Source organism: Haliaeetus leucocephalus, unplaced genomic scaffold (genome assembly GCF_000737465.1).
Source record: "Haliaeetus leucocephalus isolate CR32 unplaced genomic scaffold, Haliaeetus_leucocephalus-4.0 Scaffold262, whole genome shotgun sequence".
In the NCBI taxonomy this organism is placed as follows: Eukaryota; Metazoa; Chordata; class Aves; order Accipitriformes; family Accipitridae; genus Haliaeetus; species Haliaeetus leucocephalus.
In genome coordinates, this window is record NW_010972698.1 from 332,501 (window position 1) to 345,777 (window position 13,277).

Sequence of the window (13,277 nt, forward strand, 5' to 3'; positions counted from 1 at the left end):
CTCCTTCACTGTGTGAGTGTGAACAAGATACCTTGTTTTATGTGTCCCAGAGGCAACATGGATGAATACCTCCTCCTGAGGACACTGTGACGTAGTGTGGTTACTCTAAAAAAGCAAAAGGGGAAGCCAGAGGGTGGCCAAAGGGATAGCTGACATCCTTTTTGCAATGTATTCTGTGCAGGGGCGGTCTTGTGTGGTATCAGGGGACTGATGCGGAGGGCTGAGCTCTCAGCCTCCTGCCTGATTCAGTGCTGAAAATGGGTTGAAATGCAAGCAGAGGGAGGTGGGAAAACATCACGTGTGGGACAAACACCACTCCAGAAAATTTCTTTTGGGTGTCTGGGGCAGAGGTCTTCAGCCAGGATTCATGGTGCCGTGCTCCAGGTAAGGGGGATTACAGACATCGCCTGGGGAGGGATCAGCAGTGGTGAAAGAGCGACCTACCAACAGGCCTGGGATTTCCTGGTGGGAAAGGACCCAGTGACACTTCAGTCAGCATGGTGGCCTTCCCCAGGGATCTTCGCTGAGGGCTGGCTGTAACCCCTCCCTGCCATCCCTCCCTGAGCCATAGCTCAGCTCCAAGCAGGGAGTCCCCTCTGGTCTGCGTGGTCATGCAGGGAAAGGGATCCCCAAATGTTGTTGTGGATGCAAATGAAAGGACAGAGGTGCAGGGGCACCTGCGGCTTTGCGAGGGATTATGAAGAGCAAAAGCATTTAGTATGGATGGAAACCAATTGCTTTCCTCATCCATTTACCCTGTTCCTATATTATTTTCTTTTCTTGCTTCCTTTTTTCTTTCTTTCTTTCCTTTCTTTTTCTCTTTCTTTCTTTCTTTCTTTTGTTATTTCTTTCATTATTTCCAAGCAGTTAAAGGAAATGAAGATTAGACTCATATGCTCTATGCTGACTATGTCTGACCCCTTAGCCCCAGTGTGGTCCCCTTGGGACAGTTGAACTGGGAGTGGGATCCTTTCAGGGATTTGTCTGAAAGGTGGTGTTATTCCCAGTGTAGCCTTGTGTGGATGCTCATTGCTCAGAAAAATTCCCTTAGCCCAAATCAGTGCAATCAGCTTCAAAACTTGTCTGAGGTCTCCAGGGGTTGTGAGGGCAGCAGGACTATGTGAATCCCTTACAGGTGAAGAAACACCACTGGTGCTCAAACTGCATTTTCCTGCAGTTCTTTGGGTCAAAGCTAGGACGCACCTGAAAAGAGACAGCAGCTGTCCCTGGGAGGTGACAGCCACGAGCCCTTGTAGCTCAGTGAGTGCCCAGATGTCTTCCCTGGGCTCCCCTTTCCTCTCTCCCTCTCTGACTTCTCTCTTTTCCCCTACCCTCAGTTAGACTTTCATCTCCCTCTTGGTTCTTCTCACTTTTTTGTGCCTGTGCCTTTGCTCCAAGGTACGTCCCTGTCTGCTGGAGCGCGCTCCCCTTCCCTCTGCTACATGCCACACATGCAGGCACCATGGCTGGAGATGCTCCTCTCCAGCACAGCCCTGGAGAAGAGTTGCCCTGTGCTCCATCACTCCCGGCCTGTTGCCAGGCAACACAGCATCACATAGATTTCACTCCCAAGCTCCAAGATAAACTGTATCTACAGGGGATTTTCCTCCTGTTCCTCCAAACAGGGACCTCGTGGACATGGGGACTGGCAGGTCTGAGAGGGTGAAGGGTCTCCAGCAGTCACTGTTGGCTGCTGGCATTGCTGGGGTGCTGCTCTGCCTGGAGCAGGAAAGCTGGGACAGAGTGGGGTGGTGAAGGCGGAGAGGAGACACCTGTAACTCCTGCTGGGACCAACCATGATTTCCTTGTCCCCCCGTGCAGCTTGCTTACACTTGACATCTATCTCCCATGCTGCAGTCGCAAGGGATGGGCAGCAAGACTTCTGCCAACCTTTGGGACCAGCGCTGTTTTCTGCTATGCTGGTTCAGATCAAGGCAGATTCTTACCAGTGTTAAGAGTGAACACAGCCCATCTCAGTTCTTTTCTTTTCCAAGGCATAGGCATACTTAAGACACAACTCCTCCCTTTACCTTCCAATCTGCCAGGTTTGCACCTGGGAAGTCCCACGCTGAGTTTTGTTTGAAGGCAGCGGCTCCCTCTGGGCACAGCCCCACAGGTGGCGGCAAGCCAGGCACTTGGGAGTGGTAAGAAACACTGGCATGATCCCTGTCTCCCACAGGGATTTGTTTAACACGTGCCCCACCTTCAGCCTGCACAGGACTGGCAGACTGCAGGCTTTAATTTGGCACTCTGCATACCTACACAGGAGTTTTGTTTTCACATCTACAGAGTGAATGCTAAACTGACTTCAGAAGTTGAGCCATGACCCAAGCTGCTTGTCAGCAGGCTGATGGACTGTCAGACCTATTTCAGGAGCAAGACACATCTCACTGTCTCCCATCCTATAAAGTACAAATTGCATTTCATGACAGCCATCTAACAGTCCTGAGAGCAAATTTTGGCACAATTATCACCCTTTTCAGGTCCTAAAAGTCACTCAGCTCTCAGCCACCTATTTCAGAGCTGTCAGCCAAAGCCCCTTGCAACCACTGCAGTGGTTAAACACCACAGGAAAGCACACATGAATATTATGTCATATAAAATGCTGAGTTAACGAGGAGCACACATCATGTTTCCAGTGAGAATGTATTGCAAATACCCGGTCCCAGGCAGGAGGAATCCTAGAGGAAGCACACCTTTCCCAAAGCAGCGTATGCTTCAGAAAGCACATTTCAGATGTGTCCTCCTGCATTTCCACACTAAAAACTAGACTCAGTATACTGTCTCCATCACAGAAACAAGCCTGCTAGTTGGCTCAGGTGTCCAGTCAAAACTAAGAGAGACCAAATTTGGGAAGTCAGAGACCTCCCAACTGGGAATGCGGCACTTGCATTACCAGTGGGGACCTCTTGATCCAGCACATAATTAAGGGGATCCTGGTCTGCTCCAGGGAAGCAACTGAGCAGAGCAGCTTCCTGGCATGGTGTGACACTGGAAAGCTGCAGGCTGACAGCACTGCGGTGCAGGACTTTCTGCTGTCATAGTGTCCGTGGCCCTGCCTAGAGGGCTGTACTGTGTTAAATGCTTTACGGACGCAGGAACGTAAATGCCTTCCCTCAAGGGGGGGCAACTGTCGTGCAAATGTCTTTGGATGGAATGGCCATTGGGATTGGTGCCACCTAACGCCAAGGGAGGTTTTCCACCCAGTTTTGCACTCCTCATGTAAATAATCACCCACGCCTTAATTGGAGCCCTCCCCAGGACACAGACATGGCACCTGCCTCTCTTCCCTTACTGAATTATTTTGTACATCTGATCACCAGAAGTGTCAGCATTTCATTCTGAACCAAAACTATGTATTAAAAACCTCCCTGAAATCATCACTAAGCTGAAATATCCGAGTGACTGAAAGACCCAAAGAACTAACCTTTACCTTTTCTACTGCACAAGTCCATCATGTTTGGGGGTGAGATGCTCTTGCAATGTGACATTGCTCTGGTTGCACTTTCCTGGGTTCTTGGTCCCTCACAGAGCTACCCCTGAACAGACAACTTCCTGGCTCTCGATTTAAACCATCAACTTGGGGAAAACTTCTCTTTCTTACTGTCTTGTTTTTCTCCTGTTAATCTCAAATGTCGTCTTACAAAGGTCCAGTGTTTTAAAATCGTCTACAAAGAGAATACTGTAATAGTTAAAAAGGAGGCAAGAGTTTTAGAGGAATGAAATTGTGTGTTGTAGGCAGGTAATTAAACTAGTATCTGCCTCAATTTCCCACCTGAAAAATAAAAACAGGAATTTATGATGAACAAAGGAATAGGGTTGTTCTTTCTGCATTCAGTCTGAGAAACTCTGAATGCAGTTTTATGTTCTCTCTTTCATCTCTGCTCAGAGTATAAAGCCCAGATGGGCACCCCCATGTGTGTGACACCAGTGTCCTTCACTGATGTCACAGTCTGAGGACTTCATGCATTTGCCCGTCTCTGCAGGTCACACATCTTTGGGATGCTGCCTTCAGCAATGTGCTTACTCAGTCAGCTTCTATGTGTTCATCACTTGACATTTTCCTCCACCCATGACATCACTGGGCATCTTTCCCTGCCATTTTCCAGAGTGTGTCCGTGCCTGGGTGACCCCTACAAGCCCCTATGCATGGCCTTTCCTGTGCAAGGGGGCCCTGTTTGCGAGCAAGCCCCGAGCCAGTGACCCAACCAGCCCCTGCTGAGCAGGAAAGTCATGGGAGAGAGCCCCAGCTGTCTCCAACCAGCAGACATTGCCTGTGGATGACATCACCATAAGCTTTGTCATGGAACAAAATACAGATGAGGACTCGCTCTCTCCTATGTGCCTGGGACACAGGAGACGTGGGCTTGACCTCCCTGAGGCTAATGGGGGAATGGAGCACAGGTGCTCCATGGTGTGCAGGAACGATCTCTTTTATCACATTTGCTGTAGCCCCTCAGTGCAGGTGGTGGATGGTGCAGGGCTTTGGGAGGAGACAGCTCCAGGTGGCACCTGCTCTGGGAACATATTGTCCCCGTGGCAAGTGGGGACCAGCAACTGGCTTTCTCAGCTCCTCCTGCCTCCTGGGTGATGGTGTTGAGCCCTGGCCCTCCTCAGAGTAGGAGAGCTGCAGGGAGAGATGGAGACTGAGGAGCTGAAACCATTCTCACCTCCATGTGGTGGTCAGGAGTGGAATTTTTTTACCTAGATCCCTGTGATCCATTTCATTGCTGCTTACAGCAGTTTTTGTTGGATCTCCATGACTCAAACCAGAAGCTTTGACTCGGAAGGGGACTTCTCTGCTGGTGTAAATTGGAAGGAGCATCCCTAGGAGCAAGAGGTGCTACACCCTCTGAAATGGGGATGCCTCATGGGAGACATGGGCTCAACAGACACACTCTGTATCAGAGCAGATCTCCATCATTAACAATAATGAACAGGGAGGCATTTTTTGGCACTTCTTAACTGTCTGCAAAGGGATGAAGGGCCTTTTCCTTGCCTTGGGCCCTTCACATTGCCAGTCATAATATGATCAGAAATGCCAGTCCCAAAGGGCATCGCAGCTGCTCCTAACCACCATTGTGGAAATGCGAAGAGAAAATAAACCTGGGGCCTTTTGTGTGCTAAGCTCAAACCTGAACAGGTCTTTGGCACAGATCAGGAGTTTGTATTTACAGCCCCGAGGTGAGATGTGCAAGCGGGATAAGTCGATGACAAGCCACTGCAGTAAGCAGGGCCAGACAGGCTGACACCTAGAGGACCTGGCCCGGATCTCCATGACAGTCAGTAGCCAGGGGGCATACCACTGTACATGCGTTCATGAGTTGACTAAGGCTCTACATCCCTCAGCATGCATGCAGGAACAAATCCACGCCTGCTGGGGCACCACAGCTCTACTGCAGCTGTGCGCCAGCCCTAAGGCTGCCCTGCGGAGCCAACTCACCTGCCTTCAGGTATGGCTGGAGCAGATCGTCCCTGTGCCACAGGCTCAGCATGGTGTCACTGTCACCCTGCAGGTTGTCTGTGCATGGCAGAAGGCGGTGGCCTGGGGAGACCAGCATGCATAGAGCTGTTCTTTCATTCTAGACATGGGAGCTAAACCTTCTCAATGACGACAGCTACCACAGCACTTCTACACTTTCATAATCAAAGGACCTTCACTTGGCTGTACCATTTTTCAAGTGAAGGAAAGCCCAAACTAGAGTGTCTGCAGCCTCGTAAGCTAAAAGACAGGAGGGAGTGGGAGCTGGTGTATGAACCCTTCTGCACAGACAATCCTTTCTCCCTTCCCTCCACACTTTCCATCCTCTTGTTAAAGAGATTTGAGCACAAAGGGGATACAACAGCTGCATGCAAAGCTCCATTCACCAGTTCACCTGTTCATGGTTCCTAAGAATGGTCAACAATTCCATTTACTCCGGAGAAGTCTGCACTATCTTGCAAAGTGATGAAGGATCTTTAATTCAGCAAAGGTGGGGAACCCTGTATATACACTATGTCTTTGGGATATTTCCTCAGGCATATATAACATCTAGTATATGGTGTGTGCAAGCAAAGGGGCTCCCGGGCTGATACATTAGGAGTGATTTGTGAGTTAGAGGACACAGAGTTGCCAAAATGACTGTCCCAACTGTCCAAGCAGTTGCCAGTCGCTGTCAGCCCCATCTGACATGGGGACAGTGACTTGTGGTCTTCTCCTGCCAATGCCTGAGGGTGATTAGCTGGCCCTGTAATTTCTGATGGAGCATTTGTCCTGCAGGATAGCTTGAGGAAAAACCTTTCCTGCCAGAACTTAGAGCTGGAATTGCAAAGGCAATTGGTGAGTTCAGTCCTGGATGCAGCTGCAGCAGGAGACAGAGGCTGTGTGCTACACTGGGTGGGAAAGCTTCCCTTGCCTCTGTCCTTCTCTATTTCCACCTCATGAGGTGCACTTCATTTCCTTTCACGGTGATTTCCACGTTACACACAGGAATGCCAGCTCTAAGGCTGAATATTTTCTCTGTTCCTGCAGAACTTTTATTAAACTTCTGGTTTAGTGCCTGTTTTGTTTTGCTTTCTCTTCTTTTGTCCTTTTTCTGCTTTAGAAGAACAACCATCGTCTGCTGGGAGTTGTTGGCTTGACAGAAGAGCCAGCCATCCTGCCAGCGGGGAGAGGGGACCAGGAAGATTTTCCACCTTGATGGCAAGCCCTTGGGAATAACAGCACTTACATGATAATCGTGATGGCAAGGAAAAGAGCTTCTCATTCCCTCCTGCAGCGAGGCAGACACATGACACCTCCTCAGGGCAGGAGGTGGCACAGCTAAGTGGTACTGGTGGACCTGTATTTTGGATGCTCCCTAGTGCTAGTTCTAATTATGGTATTTCCTAATGTTGGATACTTTCTACTGAAATATCTACCCAGAATCCATTTGCTGACTACATCTGCATGCTTGGAGAGGAGGTCTAAATCATGCCTTGGTGCTGGGAAAGCTCAGCCTCCCTCTCTTTCCCTGTTTTTGCTAAAAGGTAGAGACAATCTGATTCACTGCGTTGCTGCTTTACTTGTGCAAACCCCTCAGGACAGCACTGATCCTTCTCTCCCATGCATGAATCCAAAGGTGGAGGTAGCACACACTTGAAGATTCAGTAAGTGGTCAACTGTTAGAAACCGTGGAGAAAAAAAAAAGAAAAAAGGGGGAAAAGAAACAAGAAAAAAAGAAAGGAAATTGCACTGTATGTGGTGGCTGTAGACCATAAGCCATGATCTGTAGAGGCTTTTGGCACAACACTGTCACACTGACTGTGACTTGGAGTCAGCAGTGGCCACAGGATAAGAAGGGAGGTCAGGGTGTGGAGCTTGTGGCAGAGCAACAAGTAAGAGAGGAGTGAGAATGAATTTTTTGATAGTGGAGGACAGCAAATGGCCATGAACACAATCTTCCATGGCCTCTTCAGGGTGGTTACAGCCACAGCATGTCATCTCCAGCAGCCTCTCCCAGCTCTTTTCAGACTCAGAATATGAACTTCAGAAAAACCCACTGCTGGGCTCTCATGGGAGAGCAGATAGCCCCCAGCAAGGCAGGCAGACCCAGCCTTTGGGATTCTGGGAGGGACTGAAGTATGCCTATCTTCCGGAGGGCAAGAAACAAACACCTCAGTGAGCATCATCACGTGTCAATGTGCATCAGCCTTAATGAGACTCAGCAGACATGGGTGACTAATTCCAAAGCAGTCCTTTATTCATGAACATGGCTTCAGGTAGATTATTCAAGAGCACACAACAGCTTCTTTGAATGCATTCACTGCTAAGCAATTGGCTTTCCAAAGTTTCCCGTTGTGGCTGAGTGGTCAGATAATTCATGTGACACGGTTTCTGCTCCCGACTGGGTGAACTTGCAAGCACAAATGTCACCATTTGTGAGCATAATTTTTCCCTTCATGTATGCCTCTGACATTTGCTTTCCACTTACCTTTTTGCCAGTAACATGCAATCATAGCTGGTGGGAGAGAGCAGTGCTAAGGCCCCAGAAAAGGGAGGAGTGGAAGGGCCCAGGAGGGGCTAAATGGGGCCCCTGGTGCCCAGAGCCTTGGCAGAGGCAAATGCTTCTCGACTCCCCAAGAGCTCTTCCCTGGTACCCAGCAGCTTAATTCAGAATAAGTGCCCTCAGAAACACACTGCTGCCAGGAGACCTGTGCGCTGGCAGCAGCAGCTGATGTAAATACCATACCTATACAACAGCCGACACCTGAGTGGCACTGGGCAGCTCATCCCAGGCTCAGGGCTCCCGGTGGTACTTGTGCACATGGGGAGATCTCGCAGAATGCTGGCATATCCGTGCCATGGCTGGCTGTGCCCTGCACTGCAGAGCCAGGCACACCGAGTGAGGCACAAGTGACCACACAGGAGACAAACTGCCCTGTGTAAATGGTGGGACCAGCTGCTTTTCAAGTTGGGATTGAGCCTGGCCGAGCACAGCCCAGATCTGCTGGGCTGGTTCCTCTTGTTCAACAGGCACATGAGGAAACCTTATTGCTTTGGCCTGTCTCCCCACAGCCCTTTAAGCAAAGACAAACCCCTCAGCCACAGGAATCAGGGAGCCACAAGCTTCTGGGGGAGTTGACAAAGCGTGTATTGCTCATGACACCAGGGCACATGGAAGCTAGGGCACATCCTGAGGGCATACACCATCAGTACAGCAGTCAGTCCAGCGCTGAGAGCCTAGGCAGACAGGCAACGGTTGCTTTGGGCTACAATGCAGCTAAATAGCACCAGCCATAGCCGGATGCCATGGATGAGTCCCTGCATCAAACTGCAGCCTGGGACGCCACAGCGAGTGGTCTGCAGTGAAAGCCCATGGGTAGCGGTGCTGCATCCCAGCCCCTGACTCCTCACACGTAGACACAGTCGCTGGCATGTGACAAGTGCCACTTATCTGCTTTGGCCTGAGAGAAAACACAGTGGGAGATCACTGCTCTGAGCTTAACTCGCAGAGGTCTGGAGGAGCAGGGGTCGGCTGGGCTCTAAATCAAGCAGAGATCATTTTCCACCAGCTTCAGCAGCAGGTGAGAAGACTTTTTCCCCTCCTGTTCCAGCACAGCCTTGTTGTAAATGCAAAACCTTCCTGAAGCCCTCCTTTTCCCCACAAGCCTCGCATGCTGGCTGCCCACAGGACCTCCCTTTTGTGACAGGAGCCGCAAGGGAGATGATGGCCTGAGCTGTGACACCAGGACAGTGCATCACACAACCCAGCTTTTCCTTGGTTTAATGTCTCTGCGTCTCAACAGCTCAGTCTGGCCTGAAACTGGGAAGCTCTTCAAAACAGTCACTCTCCATCCCCCTTTTTGGGAGAAGGAGTTGCAGCATACATGATCTGTGGTGTGCCTCTGATGAGGAAACCATGAAGAGCCATGCCAAGCATGACGGAAGGGAGCATTATGAACCCCAGAGCCAAGGATTTGCCCAGCCAGGGCTGGGGCAGATCTCCCTGCAGGGAAGGGCAGGACAAGGGCACTGCCCAGCGGTCACTGCACATTGCCCTGTGCCTCTTCAGAGGCATTTTGGACCTCGTCCTGCCCAGCTGCAGTGACACATCTGCTCTGCCCTCTTGGCCCAGAGGGCTTTGGAGACCATCCACACATGGATGTCAGCCAGTGCCAGGGGAGGGGAGACTTACCTGCTCGGAGGGTCTGCTCTGAGCTGCCAGGCAGGTACAGAGGAGACAGCATCTGGGACGGTCCTGGTGTGAGAGCTAAGACATTTCCTCCTTGAGCCACGGCTTCTGCTCTGCATTGAAAGTGCTGCTGGATCTCTTCTTTTTCCTAGGAAAAAATCCTCCATACGTTACTGCATGTCTGATGTAGAGCTCCTTAATTATATTACTTTTTAAAGATATAGATCAGAAGCTGATGCACAGGAGATAGTGACCGTGAAGATTTCAATGGGTGTTACCATTTCAGCAGGCAAAGCCACAGCACCGGGAGCTGATCCTCAGCAGCATTTCTGGAAGTTCAGGTTCCCTTTTCCCACAAACTGTATTGTACCCATAACACAGCACCCCCCAGGGAAAGCTGAGCATCCCTGAGTATCCCTGGCCTGGGGAAGCCTCCAGCCCCACCAGTGGCTTCAGATCTTCCCTAGTGCCCCAGGAGAAGGCCACCAGGCCACTGTGCCCCATGGCATGGAGAGAGTCTCAGTAAAACACTTTTTTATCTCTGTGGCTCAAGGAAGAAGCTCAGCCTTTGCTGATCACACTATTTCAGGCAACGACAGCACCCATCAGTGCTTGCAGCTGAGCCACTCTTGTCCAGGCACATCCCCCCGCTTGCCAAAATGCCATCACCTTTCCCATCCCCTCCCCTGCTCCCATATCCCTGGGAAAAAATGAAAAAAAATCCCCTCTGCAAGCCAGCAGGGGTTAATGTTGTCAGCCATGACGTCAGGATCCCAATTTGTCCGGAGAGTCCCCCTCCCCATCCACAAACTCCCTCTCTCCTCCCCTCCTCTTGTGACTTTGCAATGAGCAGCAAAACTCCACAGGAGCTGCGGCAACAGCACTAGGGAGACATCCAGTCCTCCCTCCGAGAGCAGCCCTTTCTGCAGACAGGGATTTATTTATTTTCTACACATGCATATATGTATTTATTTATTTACTGGGTTGCATTTGTTTTCCCTTTTTTTAACCCTTTCAGAAAAGCCCCAAAGCTTCCAAGTGATGAGTCTGAGATTTCCCTAAAATAAAATAACTGCACAGTGGGGTTGGGTTGCTTCCCCTTCCCCCTCGGAAAATAAAGAGGGAAGGGGGAGCAAGTAGGTAAAATCCAGAATAAAATCATATTGCTAGATAACTCACACCTCCCCCCTCACACACACACACACACACACACACACACACACACTCACACACACTCTCTCTCTCTCTTTCTCCTCCTCCTCTTCTCTGAAGGTGGGTAGCAGGAGCCATGCAACATCTGCAGAACCGGATGGCAAAAGAGCAGGAGGAAAAATAATCCAAGTGGAGTGCTCAGGAGACACTGAGTTCTTTTTTCCTTTTTCTTTTTTTTTTTTTATTTTTTCTTCTTCTCCTTCTTCTACATACCTGTGAGATTCGATTTCACATTTTGCTGAGCCCATTTTGGGGCATTTTATTTTTCTTTCTCTTGGGATTTTCTCCATTGCCAGAGGATGTCTCTTGTTGAGAGGATGCTGAAAGGAAGAAGAAACGAATTCTTTGACTGGCACTGAAGGAGGGGGGGGGGGATATTTTTCCCCCACATTTTTTAGTTTTTTCATTATTCTTTTTCTCTAGGAAATCATGAACGGGGGGGGTTGGTTTCTTTTTTTCCCTCCCCCCCTTTTTTTGGAGGGGGATTTCAGAGATCCATCCTTCTTTCCCCTCCCCTCCAAAGATTTTTTTTCATCCTTCGTCTTTGTGGAAATGTGGACATTTCAGGCAGACAGATTGAGTGGAATTGTCTCTGCTTTAGCAGCTCTTTGTCTCGCCTGCTGTGCGCAAAGGTAAGGATTGCGATCCCAGGCTGCAGGGACAGGGGGGTTGAGACGAGATTTGTTTGTTTTGTTTGGGGTTTTCTCCATCGAGCTCTATGTGGTAAAGGGGAGGGGGTTCTTTCCCCAAATTGCTTCCCCTGCTGCCTGCTGTTGTTATTTCCCAGCCCGTGTCATTTTAGGGGGAGGAGGGATGCTCATACATGAGATGTGGAGCAGGCTCTCTGCAGCCGGAGCCCACCTCGCAGCCCACTTGCAGCGCGTCCCCTTGCTCCCCCCCCCACACCGTACGCGACCTGGAGGAAAATGGCAAAATGAAGCATTTTGCTGGGGAACATGGTGTCCGTAGGAGCCGACGGAGTGCACGGCACCGAGCTGTGTGCATACGCACCCCAGCACAAGGCTGCCTTGGCCATGCCTGTGTCGGCACACACACGGTGCACACGCAGCCACGCTCACATCCAAGCGTGCTGTGCCTGTACCAAAGCCCTGGCTCTGCGGTGTACGGGAGGCAATGCCTACGTCTGTGCCTCCACGCAGATTTATGGCATGCAATATAATCATCCGTGGGTGCGATCCGTTCAGATACACCCCTGCTGTGCACATTCATCCATGCCCATTCGGGTGCACACGCATGTGTATCACAACACACCTACAGAGCACGACACTCTTGCCTGCTCTGCGTATAGCCGTGTAAATGGTTGCACTAAATACCCTGCATACTCAAGCTGCAGCTATTCCTGGTACATGCCCTGGGCGCTCTGAGTGATCCAAGCAACCAGAGGTGCAGGCACCCATCCAGCCTGGACAAGGTGTACAGAGCACACCTGTTTGCTCTGACACAGGCGTTTATCCACTGCCTTCACACACAGGAGTAGCGCTGCCTACTCCTCCTCACCCTCCCTTCTCACACATGCGGGCAGGTGGGTTTGTACCTCTGTGCTGACGGCGTGCATGAAGTCTGTTGCGGGGGAGCTGTGGCATTTCCTTGCTCAGCCATGCACACTGAGCAGTGTGTTCCCGACACACAAATGCAGGTCCCTGCACAGGCTTGCAGATCTGTGTATACAAAGATTTATGTTCCCATAGTTATAAACATGCACATGCGCAGATTCGTGCCCACCTTACCCACACCATTCATGCGTGGTTCCACTGTGTATGGACAAATACACAGGCATGCTCAGAGGCAGTGTCCAAGCAAATGTGTAAAGAGTAATGCCCATACCAAAAGCCTTTGCTCAGATGTGTCCTTGCATGTGTGTTTGTATCTGCTTATGTCCAGGACTGATATTCACCTATAGTCTGCGTGTGTATCTGTGCACACCTTGGAGACAAAACACTCTCCCATGTGCACATGCCTTCAGCTACTCCCACACATCCCAGCCAGCAGCACAGTGTGCATATATGTAGACGTTTGGCTGCAAGTGTACGTGTATATGCAAAGCACATGCACACCCACACAGAGTCAGGGACACAGTATTCAAAAATTCAGTTCACAGGCTAGATGTATGTGCTCCCTAAGCGGATGCAGACCCATATTTGCCAGGAATAGCACTTACATGCAGCTGCTCACCCGCAGCTGGGCAAATGCACAACTTGACTGTTCAGCGGGAGGAACGTGACTTTTCGAATCAAAAGGAGCACTGAGGGGCAAGAGACCTTGCCCTTAATCATGACACCAGTTTATGCCCTCACTGGGCCAACTTGTAGCTGGTAAGGAGGAGAGTCCCTATATCCCCTTTCCCACTTTGCCCCTTTCTGCAGGGCCCCTGGCACATTGGTTACAGTCTGT

The 13,277-nt window shown here is 50.4% G+C and overlaps 1 protein-coding gene across 2 annotated transcripts in view; it reads left to right on the plus strand.

Annotated features, from left to right (window-relative positions):
* The first annotated feature begins 10,871 nt into the window (after window positions 1-10,871).
* The window catches only part of GABRQ (gamma-aminobutyric acid (GABA) A receptor, theta), a 75,110-nt gene continuing 72,704 nt past the window's right edge, over window positions 10,872-13,277 (plus strand). For both annotated transcript variants that reach the window (XM_010568902.1, XM_010568903.1), the window contains exon 1: window positions 10,872-11,497. In XM_010568902.1, the coding sequence (XP_010567204.1) occupies window positions 11,295-11,497 (203 nt within the window). In that variant the 5' untranslated portion in view covers window positions 10,872-11,294. The remainder of the gene's footprint in view (window positions 11,498-13,277) is intronic.